Source organism: Alexandromys fortis, unplaced genomic scaffold, assembly GCF_014885135.2.
Source record: "Alexandromys fortis isolate MF-2015 unplaced genomic scaffold, M_Fortis_MF-2015_v1.1 scaffold_6, whole genome shotgun sequence".
NCBI lineage: Eukaryota > Metazoa > Chordata > Mammalia > Rodentia > Cricetidae > Alexandromys > Alexandromys fortis.
In genome coordinates, this window is record NW_026067902.1 from 25,193,380 (window position 1) to 25,211,370 (window position 17,991).

Genomic DNA, 17,991 nt, shown 5'->3' on the forward strand with positions numbered 1-17,991 from the left:
GGTTGCTGTGAAAAATCCTCCAGCAGTCTTCAGCAATGTTCTCTAGACTTCTGAGTTGTATTTTTCTTAAAAATCTTTTGCCATCAGAGTGCCCGGATGCAGGTCTGGGGAGAGATGGGGGGGTGGAGCATTCCAGGAGGTATTACAGAGAGCTGGCAGCCTCTCTGTCTCCTCTCTAGGTAATGAGGTTGCTAATGAACTTCTATTGAGTGATGCCCTTAGAGTCCAAGACTCGAGTCCCAGGCACAAAGAACAGGGAACGTGAACACTTAGCCATGCCTCACGAATCCACAGACTTAGGAAGCAATCCACACGCGATAAAGAATGAGGGCGGGGAGAAAATTATTAACAACTTTTTGCTCCTAAGAACAATTATTTGCTTTAAAAAGTATTTGAAATAAATGGTTCAAAGATATGTCCACATTCTGTAGCAGAAATGTGCTCGATTTTGTTTATATGTCTGAAAATGTTGTTTCTAAACATGTAGACTTAAATGTTGGACAGTGGCTACTTCTCTACCACACTCCAGCGTGGGCTACCTGATGCCTTTAGTACCCGTCACTTAAAGTGAGACCAGGGCTTTCTAATCTTTCTCAGGCGCAGTTTCCACACAACTGTGATGGAGCAGTGGACTGGAAAAGACCGGGCTTTCACTCACAAGGCTTCTGTCGTCACGTCCTCTAGAGCTCTCCTGTTGCTGACTGTAGCCAGTCTGTAACAGCTCTCAAAGGGGGGTTGACGTTTTATCTGTGAGAACCCTGTTCCTTTAGGAAGTGTGCCATCTCCATTAGATGTATTGAGAAGGAAATGAAAGGAGCCCTTAAGCCACACCCTACAACAGCTTTGAATTCGTCATCTCTAAAGAATTCAAAAATGATCACAGACTCAAGACTCTTGTTACAGACACCTCACCTACTGCAAATGGCCACTCACTATAACTCTCAAAATACAGAACATATGATAATTATTCATCTAGGATGATTTAAAGTACAAACACCATTCTAACAGTAAAAAATTACAAATTGACAAAATATCTTTTTTTAAAAAAAAAATCCTTCTAGGAAGACAATTTTCTCATTACAGTTCTCCTTTGCCTCAGAATTTGAAAAACACTAACTATTCTACTATAGGGGGTGAATAGAAGAGAAAACACTATGGTTAGTTTATTCACTAATATCTTACTGTGATGGGAAATACAACTGTCTGCTCTTCGTTAAAGGTTTTAATCCACGCTGTGGTAGGGACGGAAGGTTGTAGATAAAGAAAGGTAGACAAGGGCATGGTTATAATGTTAGAGTCTGTGAGGTGCCCAAGAACTGTCTGATGGAAGCCCTAAAGCGGCAGAAATGTGTATTATTCGCCAGTGAGCTCCTACTGGACTCAATAAGAGGAAGAACAAAGAAGGGAAGTGGAAAAGGAGCGGCAAAAGGTGAAAATATAAAGCAAACTAGGTAGGACGCTGATATCAGAAGGTTTTGAATACCCGAATAAGTGCATTACATTTCACGTACAAGGTAACCATGAGCCTCTAGAGATCGCTACAGAGAAGGATAATGAACTGAGAAGGGTATGGATGTGTGTAAGTTAGGCTAAAACCTAAATTCACACGACAGCAAGATTGATGTTGGGAGAATATGCACGCCAGAAGACAAGGGAGCTACAGTTAGCATTGTTTGACCACCAAGAAGATGCTGAAACCGAGGGAGCAAGAGCTGTTAAGGATGCATGTGAGGTTTCTGGTGTGGACTTCCAGGAGAGGGGTGAAATTTCATAGGACCAGGGAAGCTGAGGAAAGACACCTCTCTGAGAAGTGTGTTATGACCAGGAGGGGGCGCTAAATGATGTGGAGTCCCTTAAACCCTGAGGTTATTTCTAGGTATTCCAGCTTTGGACGGTTTAGAATGAGACACCGGAAACATTTTCCGATTTTCCAGAAAAAGTCAGAAATGTCATGCTGGAACCCAGGGGAAAACACAAACGCCAACAAGGAAGTGTAGAAAGCCCCCAAGGAGAGGTAAAGTTGCAAAAATAAATTAATCTGTGACAAAGTGACTAACCCCCTCCCCACTCCTTGGAGGGGTCGAGTGTGAGGCAAAGCTGAACAGATGGGGCAGAAGTATATAGCCAAAGGAAGAAGGGAAGGAACTGGGTCCCGGCTGTGGGTACGCAGGGTGCAGGACTGTGCCACACTGGTCCAAGATGATTGGCTGCACCGGACAATTACCCCGAATGTGGTCTGAGGACCCATGCCAGAGAACCTGTAAAAGAAGGAAACTGGCGCCGGGGCTTGTGGCACGTGCTTGGTGTTGGGAACTTTTCCAGGGAGAGCAGGGATTTAAGATGAAGGGAACAGTATGACTGAAGGAAGGAATCTCAACATCAAGGATGGCCGAATCCATTACTGAAATTCAGGAAGCCCCGCGCCTTGATAGGCAAATACATAGAAAAGGATTTTGTCAGGTCTGCAACAATTCTTCTGAGTTCCTTGGTTTCACCATCTTCCACTCTCAGGAATATTTTCTGAGCAATTTACACCCTTCTGTCCAGCTCCCTGATTGACCTGCTCAGGCTGAACGGTGTCAGACTGTAACACACAGGCTGCTTTCGTGGTCCACCCGTCCAGCACATACTTGTTCTTTCTCTCTGCAGCATTACCAACTGTTATAAACCCAACCTGTGCATTCTGAATGACGCGTGACAGGGCTACTGTCAAAAAGCACACCGGTGGGAAGGGTCTGTCGGGCTCGGGCTCTGGCTCCAACCGCATCTTCTCACTCTGAAGCCATTGTGTTCTTTCTCCTCTGCGGCGCTGTTTCCTGGTGCTAGTCAGTGGTCCCTGTTTCTGTCTAAACATCAGTCCCTGGCTTGCTGTCAGAGACCCGACTTTAAATGGCTGACGGGGCTTGATAAACGGTGTGAAAATTTTATGGTCCTTCCGTCAGGTACCGTAATTTATTATCACATAATGCGCAGTTAGAAGAACCGAAAGGAACCATCCCACAAAGGCAAATGGTGTGGAGGCAATGGCCCCCTGACACTCTGAGGCCACAGGCGTTATATGGATCCAATAAGAAAGTTGCTTCTAGAAATGGGAAAACAGCCTCTTGATCTTGCAGAATGTTTTTAGACACCTAACGGCTCTTTTTATTACTGTGGCTGATTAAAATGAAAAGTTTAAACGACTAAAATGTTCTTTTTGATGAGTTTTTGCCATGAACTATGGACCTTGCAGTCCAGTGGGCCTCGAGCCCTTTGATCCTGGGCACTCCCATAAATTCAGACCCATAAAACATCATTGGATTTGGTTTTATTGGCGTGGCTGATCTTGCCAGATTTGTAAGGCAATCTTGTTTTCTCCCCATCCACCATTGCTTTACAGCTCGAGGAAAGGAGTTTCCATTGGCTTCTGACATTCAAACTATCCAAAGTGAGCCGCTCCTCCAGGACATCAGGATTTCACAGGAAAACCACGAAACCGTACGGCACTCATCAAGATCGGAAAGAGCGTTACTCTATGTGCTCAGAAGTGACTATCAGAAAGGAAATTGTGTTCTACATCACAGCCACCACAGTTTTTCGCTGCCTGAGATGGTTAAAGATGGCGTGGCTGACGGGGAGCCTAGCTTTAACAGCTGAGCCAACTGAACAACACAAGTCTGAGATTGGAAAAAAAAAAAGTGCAGGCAGATTTACAAATCCTAAGTGTCTAAATTTAAAAATCTTGTATTCATGGGAGAAATAAGGAATTACTCAATCATACATTTGTTATGAAAAGATATTTGATAAACACAACTTAAATATTAGATTTATTTCCATTCCTTGTCTTCCAATCATTCTCCGGGATTTGTATCTGAGCCACAGTCCCACATTCCTGTAACTGGAAAAGTACAATTTTTACTATAAAGAATTTATGAAGCGGATTTGATCCACTGCACAAGGAGGAGAAAGAGGAACAAGAGGAAGGCAAGGAGGAGGAGGCAGCAAAAACGCCATCATGGTTTATGAGCAAGCAAGACTACAAAGAACTTTAGAAAGGGCTGCCCTAAAGACCAATATAATCAATAGTTATGTCTTAAGGTGTAAAACATCAGATTGGGCTGTTAGAAAAACTAATGGTGCATTTAGCCTACTCACTAGGCCAGGAAATATTTGAGCTGAGGAAGAAATTTTCAATAATTTTCTATTTGATGGATTTTCCTGAAAGCTGGAAAACTGTCCTCACTAGAGTCAGGAGATGTTTCAATAAAATCTACGTAGAGTGATGTTGAAAACACGCTTCAGTCTCCAGGGGATGCCCTGTGACTGTCCCAGATACACTCTCTCGGGGACCATCCAGAAGAGGAGTCTTCCCCACATACTCATGTCCTTGTTTTCTACTGTGAACTCATTCAGTTAAGTCATGTATGTCATTGATACACCAAGACAGGGCAAATATTAACCATTTCCTATAGTTCAACTTTTGAACTTTCTCTGTCGAATTTGAAAACTGTATGAACACTTTGAATTCTGTTTGTCATATCTCTAAAGCAGATAGAACAAAAACAGACACATGTACACAGTTATATGACATGGCCACCTACAGATATTCTAAGGAACTGCCCCTGTTGATGGACACAACTGTCTGGGTGATGTATGTATAATGAGTTCAGATATGGAAGGATGCCCAGTCGTCACTCAAATATGGCAATATGTTATCGTCACCTTTTCCCTCCCTGGTAATTCATTTGAGAAGTATTTAATGTATACTTACAAGATCCTGGGTACCACAGGCAGCATCAAGCTGTAAATATTTAAAGCAGTGATCCTCAACCTTCCTATTGCTGTGATTCTTTAATATAGTTCCTCATGTTACAATGACATCCAATCATAAAATTATTTCATTGCTACTTCATAACTATAATTTACTAATTATGAATTGTAATGTAAATATCTGATATGCAGAATATCTGACATTTGACCCCCTAAAGGGGTCATGACCTCAGATTGAGAACCACTGATTAAAAGAGAAGCAATGGAAAGAGCTTCAATAGTTCGGGGTCCGGCAGAGGCCAATACTGGCACAGATACAATGCAAGGGCTCGTGGCCAGACAGCGTAGCTCTTTTCCTTCATCCCTGCACCTTGAAGGCACCAATATCTCTGTCCTGAATAACCATGACCCTTCCCAGATGCCCCTCCATTTCCTAAAATCCACCTCTTCAACAGCAAGCAGGGCCTTGGGAAACGTGCACCCGTTTCAGCCTCCACATACTGCCAGCCAGTGGATCTCATCACATTCTGAGGGCAAAACTAGAGGACTTGACAAAAGTCCTGCAAGGCCTCATGCCTTCCTGTGCTGTGGCCAAGATTGATGGGCAGTATCGCAAACTGGCAGGCCAATGTGTGTCTCACTCCAGCATTACCTTAGAGTTATACTGTAGGGCCTCATATGCAAGAAGCTCTGTTTCACAGGCCCCTCTTCCTTCCACATACATATAAACACAGAACCTGAGCCCTGGTAGAATGACTGTCCCCTTCTGAGACATAGCACATAAAGGCTGAGAAGTTCTGCTTCAAAGCTTTCTTTTCAGTCCCTGTCCTGTTTGCCACTCACAATGCTCTCTAGTGACGAAGCTCTCTGTGGTCCTTTGGAGAAGCCTGGCTTTTCGCACCTTACGCTCTTCTTACAATGTCCCTTCCTAATAGTTTTTGTCCTTGTCATCACAGATCACTGCTCTAAAACCCAGCATGCAACATTCCATGAAAGATATCGTCTCATATTCTTATCCTCTCTCGCCCTCCTTTCCTCCCTTTCCCCTCTGTCCCTCACTTCCTCTCTCCCTCTTTCCCTTCCCTCCTCTCCTCTCCCCATCCTTTCCTTTCTTTCCCCTCTCTCCCTCACTTCCTCTCTCTCCCTCTTTCCCCTTCCTTCCTCTTCTCTCCCCATCACAATGCATGGGAGTCTGTTCTGGTTCCTCTAGCATCTGCAAAGTGCCAACCACCACTGGGCACTTCATTACTATGCACTGAAAGAAAGAACAAATGATAGAGATAGCTCTAAGTTCCTTTTTGACTTTTAGATGTTAGGCAATAAAGATCTTAAGCCATTTTTAGACAGCCCTTTGTCTTTTGTCACACAATTGATGTGTGGATGAATATACAGAAAGACAGATGAGAAAGAAGCGATATACTTTTGTAAGGAGATTTTAGCCTTATCTCTGTGTATAAACACACACATTTTATGAGAATGTTTCTCTATGAAATATCTAAGTTGGATTGTTTTTTAAAATTCAATTTGTTTAAAGCAAAACGTCTTAGTATAAAATGAGAGAGACTGCAAGCATCAGAAGAAAGCCTCCTTGGTTGGTTCTAAGAGAAAAAGGGCCAACCTGACCTCCAGTGGTGAGTCTAGGGATTGCTTCCAAAATAAAAACAGTCCCTATCAAACAGAAAACCACATTTGTCAGTTAAGATTATTTATTCTGTACGTTAATAACAGATTAAAAAAATGTAAGCAAAATCGATGGAACAGTATCAACATATACACCAGCTTCCACAGACAGAATAAGAAATTCTCATCCATTTATGGAAATCAGAGACATATATATCAAATGACATTTTAGGAAACTTTTCTTCATAACAACCCATGATCCTGGAATCCAGGGAGGACTTGTACTAATGGTACATGAAGGGGCACCGATAACTTAGTACAAATCTCCGTGCTACAGAGAACTAAGGAACATAGTCTTCATTCTACCTTGCCCGTCCCCCCTGACCATGGGCACAACATGACAACATGTGAATTGTAGGAGGCAAACGCTCAGGCTGAGGTTCCCTGAATGTAAGATGTGCCAGGGACTGCCTACTTCACAGCCTCCATCAGAACTCAACTCCAGGCCCGCCCACGGGGTTCTAAGGAGCCCAAGGGTCTCGTTCTCAACATCGGCAGACCAGCAAATGCATAGGATTTAATACCACTCAACTCATAACAGTTTATATTGTGCACTATGGAAAGATGGATCAAACTAGTCCCTAAGGGATTCTCTTTCTTCCTTTATTGGCATCTTAGCTACGCTGATATGAACACTTGGGGGAATACCAGGAAAGTTTTACAAAATGCCATGTTTCACATTTGTGGCAGTTTTGTGTAATGTCCAAATGGCTCCCTTGACCTCACGGAAATTATGATTTAAATGAACCGTGTTGATTAAGACAAATATACAAATGAATAGGTCTCGGATTAACATTTTTGTGAGCTGAGCTGTATCGGCTCACGTGTAGTGTGCACTCAGTTTGTTCCAACAGCAAGGTGCAAACCATTAGAAGGGACCAAGGAAGAGGGCCAGGGATGGAAAAGTAAGAACGCCCACAAGTTTCTCTTCATGGAGGCCACCATGAATGGTAATTCAGTTCTCTGCGGGACAAGGTACAACCTAAGTTAATTTTCCACTTGGCAGCTCTCCCTGGACCGTTTTTGCTTGTGGGAGTGACCATAAATGTGACTGCATTGTGCAATGAGCAGAGCCTGCCAGAGGCCAGTGCTCAGTGATGCTTCTCCTCACTTAGGAATGGAGCGGAGGGCGTGATCAATGGAGCCAACCAAAAAAAAAAAAAAAAAAAAACGCTTCCCGTAAAGGGAAGGTCAAGTGCTGGCGGGTCCATTTCCTCGTATCCCACAACCCAAAGAATAGCAGCTCAGGGTAGACCAAACAGCCTGTCATTCCTTGGATGGTTCCAAACTGCTTAAAGTGCTGGCCCGCTGGCCCTACACGTGACTGCTAAACTATCTAGCTCCCTGCTGGCCGCAAAGGCAATGGCTTTTACTTTTACTCTTTCACCTTGAAAACGGAAGCAATCGAGATCCAAAGAAGTCTTTCCGCCCCACATTCACACTTCCTCCTGACGCTGAGGAGAAAACGGGGCCTCCCAAAGATGTTTTCTTGACTGTTTTAAGCGCTGCTTCCTTCTGCGAGTGGCGTACCTGATGAGACCCCGCTTAGGGTGCGGCTGGAACCCCATCACACATCTCGCCACAGGCCACCAAGGGTGGTTCACGGGCTAACAAGAACAACATCTAGAAGGGGCTAAAAGGCTTTTGCTTCTTTTAAAGGGACGGGGCAGGTAGGGATTTAGAGGTTCTGAATTAGACAACCCATACTGGGATGTGATGGGTACATCAAACTTTTTTAAAGTATAAAGTTGGCACTCAAAGACTCTCGTAGGGATCATGTGGTCTGATTCTTCATTTGAGATGTTGGGAAGATAAGCCCAAAGTGTTTCTTCAAGTTCGTGATATTCACAGTGACTAATGGACCAGAATCCAGAAGTCTAACGTTCTTTGAATTAATAATGCTATATTGCTTAGTGGAATGAGCGATGCTTTCAAATCAGCCCTACCTCGCTGGATTCAACTCAGGGTCTTTATTTACTAGTTTAGAACCCCTGACAAGTCACAGCCTTTACAGGTTTTATGTTGGACACATGACAGGGACTTGATGAAAGTTGGGTACATTTATTTCCATGCATAAATTATAGGAAATATTTGTACGTAACCTGTGGACCAAGAACTTTTTTTAGGGTACTTGCCTTAGAAAGCTTCAAATGTCAATTTGACGCACCCTAGAGCAGTGGGTCTCAACTTTGTACTGCTGCGACCGTTTAATATAGTTCCTCATGCTGTGGTGACCTCCAACCATAAAATTATTCCATTGTAGCTGCTACTTCATAACTGTAGTTCTGCTACTGTTATGGATGACAATGTAAATATCTGATATTATGATATATAAGCAGGATATCTCACCGTCCACAGGTTGAGGACTGCTACCCTACAGTCTCCAGAGAAGGAAGTCTCAGATCGGAGTGGCCAGTGGGCAGGCCTGTTTGATTGCTGACTGATATGGGAGGGTATAACCCACCTTGGGTGGAACCATTCCTTGAGCAATAAGGAAGCTATCTAGGCATGAGCTTAAGAGAGAGAAAATAAGAAAGTTCCTCGGTGATTTGTTTCGAGTTACTGATTGAGTTTCTGTTCTGACTTTCGTTGGACATGGACTTTGACCTGACCATGTAAGAAGAAGAAGAACAAAAAAGGTTTCCTTCTCAAAATTGTTTTGGACAGAGCGGTTTATCACAGCAACAGAGATAGTTGGGTCGGCTCTGTATTAGACAGAGAGGAAAACAAAAATCATCTGCCCCCGAGATGCCTTGAGTGAGCGGACAAGAGGCCAGAGTCTTGCAGCAGAAATGTGAGAGAAATCCTCTAAAAAACTTGAGTGGAATTCGGAAAGCAACTTCTGGATGGAGACAATAAATTATACGACAACACAACATGGAGATCAAAAGAGAAAGTTTCTCATGGGATTCAGATTTCTGTAGCTCTTCTCCAATACGGCAAACCTGCACCAAACTGAACGGACTGGAAACCACAAGCCTTTCTTGCAGAGTATTTCAGAGAGCTGCTGTTCTATAGAACCAGCTTCGTGGCTTGTTAAAATGCATGTGAGGGTAACGAGAATATGGACACCAGTTAGGAGGTTTCTGAATGTGCAATGACCAAAAGTTAATTAAAACCAACCGTGTAACGAATCTGAGGTCACTCTGTCGGCCCCGTTTGAAAAACATACACGCGCTCACTTCCCATTGCATATGTCATCATGTCGCGTAATCCCCCCATGAATGCTGCCAGAGGTAGTCAGCTCAGGGAGAACAATGACACGCTATGAACCACACTGTTTTTACTGCATCAGTATGCTTCCCACTCTTATAGAAGCCATGATTTGGTATAGGAAACAAATCTTTAATATTTTCCTCTCATCATTTCTTAGCACATGGTATGTAAATTAGTTCTCTTTTGATTGGTCAGTGTTATAATGTCTAGCTTAATGTTTAAGTTCCTGAATTAAGTTTCATTAAAAAAAATCAAATGAGTTTGGTCTTGGGATTAGAACAGAACATCCAATGACTTCTGAAATGGCTCTAATTATACTTTTGTCATTTTGTGTTTATGCAATGTGGTGATCTCAGCATTGCTTATTATAATCAATAATCTATCTACCAATAAAACCTAAAAATTGAAGATGTTCTACATACTTCAGAATCAAATATTCAGCCAAAATTTAATTCTTTAAATTAAATTTAAATTTAATTTAAAATTAAACATATTAATCTCATTTTATATATACCTAAATCCTCATGTATTCGCCTTAATTTTTTATTGTCAACTTGATACAATCTAGAGTCACCTGGAAAAAGGAAACCTCAACTGAAGAATTAGGTTGGCCTTTGGGCATGTCTAGGGAACATTGTGTTGCTTGTTAATTGATATAGGAAGGTCTAGCCCACTGTGGGCAGCACCATCGCTAGGCAGGTAAGCCTGGACTTTATAAGAAAGAGTCAGGGATGGGGGCTGGAGAGATGGCTCAGTGGTTAAGAGCACTGACTGCTCTTCCAGAGGTCCTGAGTTCAATTCCCAGCAACCATATGGTGGCTCACAGCCATCTGTAATGAGACCTGGCGCCCCCTTCTGGCTTGCGGGCACATATGGAAGGAATGCTGTACACATAATAAATAAATAAATATTTAAAAAAAAAAGAAACTGATGCCAAAGAGAACCAAGTTCTCCTATACTACCAATCTAATGCAAAGTAACACCTCTCCTGGTCCTTAAGCAGTGATAAGACATAGATCAGCTATGAAAGAGTTTGCGATGGTGATTTTCAAATCCTAGCTCCTAAGCAACCTCAAAGAAATAACTATTGTACTGGAAGATAATGAGTTGTATCAATGGCCTGAAGAGGTCTGAACTGTTTCTACTCAGTGATTGTGAACTTGCTAAGCAATGCTTCCTTCAAACCCTACACAGAAGCTTCTCAGGCAAGAAGCTCTAAGGAAATCCCAAAGGGAAGGTTCTGTCTCTCCCTAAAGAAAACCAAAACCATAAGATTATCAAAACTTGAACTAGACAATAATGAGTATCATGAAGATGGGATATACTAAAAGAAACACATATTGGGGAGGGGGATATAAGAAAGAACTTTCCTATGATAAAATTGTAAATTATTTAAAAATAATGACATTATGGAAAATATCTGAGCTGTCACGACTTCCTTCCCTGGTCATTTGAAATGTCAGTCAAATGTTTGCATTTGCACAGTAGTGAATAAGCACAAGGCAGCAATATCTGATTCATTCAAGACATCAATAAAAAACTTTATGTGTGTAAGAGTCCACATTTGAAAAACTAGTCTGAGAACCAAACCTGGTTCTCATGCTACTCAATGACTGCCAGGAGCTAGTAAATGAGGCTAAAAGCTCAGTGCTCCTCCGCCCATTGGCCTTCATGTGACCAGCTGCAAAGGCTGATCTCCCAACAGAGCATTCTACATAGTTGCCATTGCTGGAGGGAGAAGTGGCCAATCAATCCAAACCAGCACAGAAAGACAGGCTGAGGAAGTTCTGACACACTTGACTTCCCCATATGCCCTATCGATGAAAAAGAAAGCGTAAGTGAAGGCTGTGGGAGCATCACACATAAAGACATGAGCATCAAAGCACTGGTTCTTCTGGCCATTGCCTTCTGCCAGTCCAGTGGAAGGATGCCATAGGTAGGGGTGATATCCACAAGTATAGATAGCCATGCTGGGGTTTGGTCTGTATGTTACAAGTAGCATCTACTCTGACTGGTTGCTACTGTTGCCAAACTGTTCATCTCATTGTGTCTGCATTATCATTCAGAAACAGGGGCTAGTTAAAGCACACAGGAGTCAAGTAGATAAACCACCCAGGGCAGACAGTGGTAGACAGAAAAGTACAGGTGAAGTGGACACCAGCTACCATGTTGAGCAGTTTGAAGCTACATGGAACAACATGAATGCCAAATTTTCTAATGTATTTAAACAAAATGCTAGAACTCTATTTCTTACATACAAACCACTACATTTCAAATGTGTATTCCTATTTCAAATCTTTAAAGTACTATATTTGAAATGAAATGCTTCTTGGGGCAGACCACAGGCTGTCTGCCTGGGACTACAGCATGTTTCAAGAAATAATTAACTATAGAAACTGGGCCTGATGCCCACATAGCAGTAGAATACCACAGGGTTTCTGCAACTTGCATAAACAATATATTTGGGACATAAAAAATATTAACTTCACCAATAGCATCAAAAGAACAGATGATGATTTAAAAAATTAACTCCAAAATCTCTAAAGTATAATTATGGAAATTTCTTAATATCCAGTAATGATAATCATATCCTAATCTAACTCATATCTTAAACAGGAATTAGTGTAATGGTCTGTCTGTCCCTTTAAGAGATAAACACTGCCCACTCCATCCCACCATTCACCTCCAAGGGAGGCAGATCTTCCTTCTGTTTCCAGTCTGAGCTCTTTCCTTTTCCATCTCCTCTGACTTCTCTCCTTTCCCCCATCTGTTTTTTCCCCCTTCTTCTTTCCCTCTCTTTCTCCTTCCCTTCCATAACCACTAAATAAATATCTAACCTCACTCTGCATGGTGTGCATTGGTCTCTCAGCCACCATGCATCTCCCTGCCTAGGACTTGCTGGCACCCATGCTCATGGCCAATGGCCACTCGGGGGCTCCCTGCCTGGGACTGGCTGCCTTTGTGGCCCGCCATGGTCTTGGGACCCACTGTTCACTGCAGCCACTTGGGGAACAGCACCATTTTATTTAAACCATAACATTGGTGCCATGACGCAGAAGCAGAAGGAAGATCCTAAAAGCAAAAGATCAGCTTGCCTTGGTGGACAGTGGAGAGAGTGGGCGGGGCTTACTCTTAAAGGACAGGACAGATCATTACATTCAGCTTCCCGGACATTTCTTCCCTGTCATTTGCTCTTTGCTTTCCCATATCTAGTTGTTACTTTGGATGTCCAGTGTTTCCTCAAAGCCCGTATGTTATAAGGTTGGTCCCCAGGCTATAGGAAAAAGGTATCTGACAGGACCTTCAGGAAGAAGAACCTAGCGGGAGAAAGTGAGGACACTAGGGGCTATGCCTTTAAAAGAAACAGTAGGATCCTGGGCCCTTCTTGTCTCTCTGTTTCACACACTCAGTGAAGTTAACAGGCCTTTTCTGCCATGCATACCCACCCCAAGTCAAAGGGAACAGGGGCAAATGACCATGGACTGAAACCATGAGGCAAAATAAACCTTTCTCTGCTTTGGCTCTATTATGTCGAGTGTTTGCTATAGCATTGGCATGCTGACTAACATACCAAGCCTTTCTTCATTTGAGAAGTAGGATCAAAGGATTTTCTCAGCATAATATACTTGTAATATGCTTATCTCAGTGCCCACTTGAGTAATAACTCAAAAGCTAAGCATTTCCCTCTAGTGTGAGTATTATTTAGTTGGCTCCTCACAGTGCTGATTTATAAGTGGGGAAACTAATAACTCTGACAACTTCACTTTTTTGTTTTTTTTGTTTTTTTTTTTTTTGGTTTTTTAAGACAGGGTTTCTCTGTAGCTTTGGTGCCCATCCCGGAACTAGCTCTTGTAGACCAGGCTGGCCTCAAACTCCCAGAGATCCGCCTGCCTCTGCCTCCCGAGTGCTGGGATTAAAGGCGTGTGCCACCACCGCCTGGCCTTTAATTAAACTTCACTGTTAATAAACCTGTCTGTGGAATCACTTCTGTACCTACTTGTCTCTTAATCATGCTTTGAATATCCACCGTCAACTTCAAATCCTCTTGGACAGCTCAGAACCCTTTTCATTCCCCCTCACAGAAAAGGAAGTGAAGTCATATCACACCCAAGGAAATGACAGCCTCCATCTGTCATTTTACCCTGGAGTGAGATGCACTTTTCCACTTTGTTTCATTGTTAAATTAACTTACTCCCTCTACCAAACCATGTGTATCAGTGTGAATGGGTGTGACATGAATCTGTATACTGGCTACTTACGTATTTGGCTATTTGCAAAGAGTCCTTATATAATCAAAAATAGTGTCTCACCTTCTCTTTTGAATGACTTGCTTTCTTCACATTTCTTTATTTATGTACTGTTTCATGTGAGTGTGGGTGTGGGTGGGTGGATGTACACACGAACATACACACATGTACTCATGCCATGGCATGCACGTGAAGATCAGAAAACAACATTTATGAGTCGCTTTTCTCTTTCTACCATGTGGGACCTGGGGATTGAACCAGGTGGCTAGGTGGCCCCTCAGCTACCTTACTAACCCTTCAACTGTATTTGAAAACATACTACAGAAAACTGAAAGGAGGAACTTATGCGAACCTAATAAGCAGTTAGTAAACAAAATATACAAGGAATGCAGATGACATCATACAGGAAAACAAGCTGATTTTAAAAGGAGCAAGGAAGGAGTAGCGATTTCTGAAAAGTATACATAAAACGGCCATCAAGTATATGGAAATATGTTTAGCATCACTACCATGGAAATGCAAATTAAAATGGGATATCGCTTCCCACTTGTCCTAATGGCTATTACCAAAATAGATGAGGATAACAAGTACTGGCAAGGGCATGGTGACCAGAGAGCCATTAATTCTTTCTGTGGGAATGTAAACTAGTAGAGTTATTAAAAACTGAACCACCCTATGAATGAATAGCTCCATTACTATGTATGTTCCAAAAGGAAGCTATAGCTTCAGTCCTATGCTAACTACAACATGGTTCACAAAAGCCAAGATACAGAATCAATCTGGGTGTGTGTAAAAGAATGAAAGGATAAAAAGTATGGACTATGCATCTATACAATGGAATATTTATTATTCAGCCTTAAAAAAGGAAATCTGTCGTTTTTAGTAATATGGATGATGCTTAAAGATGCTAAAAAACATAAACTGGGCACAGATATATAAATACTATATGATATCCTTATATGTTTGATTTAAGAAAGTTGAATTCACAAAAACAAAATTGTGGCTTCTAGGGTGGGGGATGAGAGGTAGGGAAATAATTATGGAGAGGTTGATCAAAGGATATAAAATTTCAGTAAGATAGGAGAAGGGAGTTGAAGTGATTGGTTGTAGTTGCCATGCTAGTAGCAAGTATTACATACCTGAACACTGCTAACAGACTGGAGTCTACTTACTAAAAATCAGTTAAGTATATGTATAATACTTTTGTTAATGAATCCCAGTCATGCTACAAAGTATGATATTCTAAAACATGTTGCACACCGTAAATCATACCCAACTCCTATTTGTCAACAAAAATAAAATGAAGAGGAAGAATATCTGATCGATAAATTCATTGAAGTAGCATATTTATAATTAAACTCAGTGTAGCCACTCCACAATGCATACCGTCTCCAAACAAGCCATGTGCTATGAATTAGAATTTCTATTTGTCAATAAAATTTAAAAGGCAAAAAAAAATTATTTTAGCCACAAACTGATTAAAGTGGCAAATAATGAGTTCATATTAAGGGAACAGGAGTTTTATTTTAAAAAGGCCACTATTCTTGACAATACATGTGGCTTACCCCACCCACTCCTAACCTAGACTCAAGATATGATTCACCATCCAGCGGCTTGTGACTAAGACTCTAAACTTCCGGCCATATGCCCTGTAAGCCAACACCACATGTAGAGACTGGCAATGCTGTGGCAAACAGAGGACCCACTGGCACCTTCCACCACGCCCTGAGGACACAGAATGACTCAGCACACTCTTCCTCTGCATGATATCATACCCCAGGGAGGGGCTAAGAGGCACGCAGAGGGCTGAGGGGAACAGAAATGAATTACAGAGTGTATAGCACCATCCAGTTTTTTTTAAAATACTTGCCCCGCACAGTAAAAATCTCAATACTCTTGTTTTTCCTGATTTAAAAACACAGAATCACTCTTCCGGCCAAAGCCCAAGGCATTTATGGTGATTTTTTTTCCAATGTGAGAAAACAGGGTTTATTAAGCACTGTATCCAAGGCTTTCATCCCAGAATCAGGTTGGTGCCCACTGGCAACTGGGAGCTGCAGAAGAAACCTAGTTAGATGCTCCCCACTAAGAGGAACGTTTACTTCACTTAATGCCCACTGGCAGCTGCAGCTGCTATCAAATTAAATACTCCCCGCACGAGAGGAATATTTACTTCAGCACATGAGAAAATTAACCATCAGAAGGCCAGATGAGTAGAATCAAAGAAATATACCTGCAGGTTTTCGATTTCTTCTTTGTGCTCCCTCTTCAGATGTAAGATAGCAGCCTGGTATTCTGGAAGATCACAAGAGAAGCCAGTTACAAAGAGCACGAAATGAGTCAGAAACTTCCAGGGTGCATCACCTGGAATCCCTGCCGGCAGCCACCCTCCCAACAGCCAAAGAAAAGACGTCCCATCACGTGTGGACAGGAAGGAGAGCTGTTAGACCTCGTGTCCAGATGGCCAGGATTGGGGTGAAAGGGGATTCCTTCCTTTCAATACAGCCTGGATCATGGAAAGTGCCAAATGAAGCAGCCAGGGTAGGGTTAAAAAGAGAAGAGGCATGTCAACGGGTGCCAGAGAAAGAATGGGTCAGGTGTTTGTCTTCAAGGAGCTGAGAGTTCGTGCCCCCCGGAGAACAACACAGATGTGCTGAGGGAGGTTATAAAAAGAGACTTTCTATCTGAGATCACAGGACTCTATTTTTAACTCTGTTTAAAAAGGAAAAGAGAGAAAGAGAGAAGAAAAAGACACGAATGAATAAAGGCTGTTTGTAGTCTCTTGATCAACCAAGAAGCCAAGACTGTCAATTGAAGGAGCGATTCTTTGGAGAACTGAGGCCAAAAGAGGGACAAAAATTAGTTAATAGTTCGCTTTTTATCTGAATATAATGACATGTCTCCCAGAAATATGACCCAGTGTACACAGGAGCTGCAGCCAGATATTAAAGCTACCATCCCACTAGCTGAGCTAGAAGTGCAGGAGACAGCTCTACTTTCAGAACAGTTAAGGGGCACAGAACCACAGAACTACAGTTCATGCTGGAGAGATCTACAGAGCCAAATGCTGTGGCCACGGACTTCTGTGGGACACACTAGCTCTTCACAAATGTGTTCACTGTCGCAAGTCTGTACTGCAAGAGACAGACTATTCCTCTAAGCTGGGGTTCCAAGTCAAAAGTGGGTGAGGAAAGTCTGTAGTAAGCCCCACCAGGAGAAGAGCTCACTGTCCCTGTGGGGACTCTGCTCCAATGGCAATTCTGTGGGTTCTCTATCTATATCATACCAAAGAGCACACCCCTTGTTGCTATCCCCAACAAGCACTGCTATAATCAGGACCACCACCATCTTTCCAATACCCTACATCTCCTTCCCATAGGGTGCCTTGTTCCTCTCTTACCAACGTAAACACTGAGTCTCCTCACAACAGTATGAATGCTCAATTAAAGACATGGACCAGAGTGTATGTCACCCCTGGCTTTCCATGGAACTTGGAATGAAGACCTGTAAGGGCTGGGGAGGTGGCTCCATGGTTAAAGTGCTTTCTGCACAAGCATGAAAGTTGAGTTCAGATACCCAACACCACAAATAAAAACCAGATATGGCAGATGCATCTGCAGCTGAAGAGCTGGGCCAGAGGAAGAAGACAGGTGGAGGTCAAGGGCTTGTTAGCCAGACAGGCTGACCGAAATAGAAAAGTCTAGGTTCAATAACATGCCCCATCCCCCAAAATGTGGTTGATATTAACTGAAGAAAGACCAGATATGAAACTCTTGTGCCTCTACCCCTAACACACAAGTATGGGCAAGAGCACCTATACACAAGAGCACACAGGTACAAACACACACACACACACACACATACAGAGACACATTCACATATTCACATACACACACAGAGACACACATAGAAAGACATAGACATATATATACACATACATTCTCCCTCACACACACAGACACAGACACACATTCACGCACACAGACACACATAGAAAGACAGACATATATACACATACTCTCTCTTACACACACAGACATACACACACAGAGACACACATTCACACACAGAGACACACATAGAAAGACACAGACATATA

At 42.5% G+C, this 17,991-nt stretch overlaps 1 protein-coding gene across 2 annotated transcripts in view; it reads right to left on the reverse strand.

Moving 5' to 3' along the window:
* Positions 1-17,991, reverse strand: part of Fmn1 (formin 1) — a 345,263-nt gene that overhangs the window by 201,268 nt on the left and 126,004 nt on the right. For both annotated transcript variants that reach the window (XM_050134444.1, XM_050134445.1), the window contains one exon: positions 16,126-16,187. In XM_050134444.1, the coding sequence (XP_049990401.1) occupies positions 16,126-16,187 (62 nt within the window). The remainder of the gene's footprint in view (positions 1-16,125; positions 16,188-17,991) is intronic.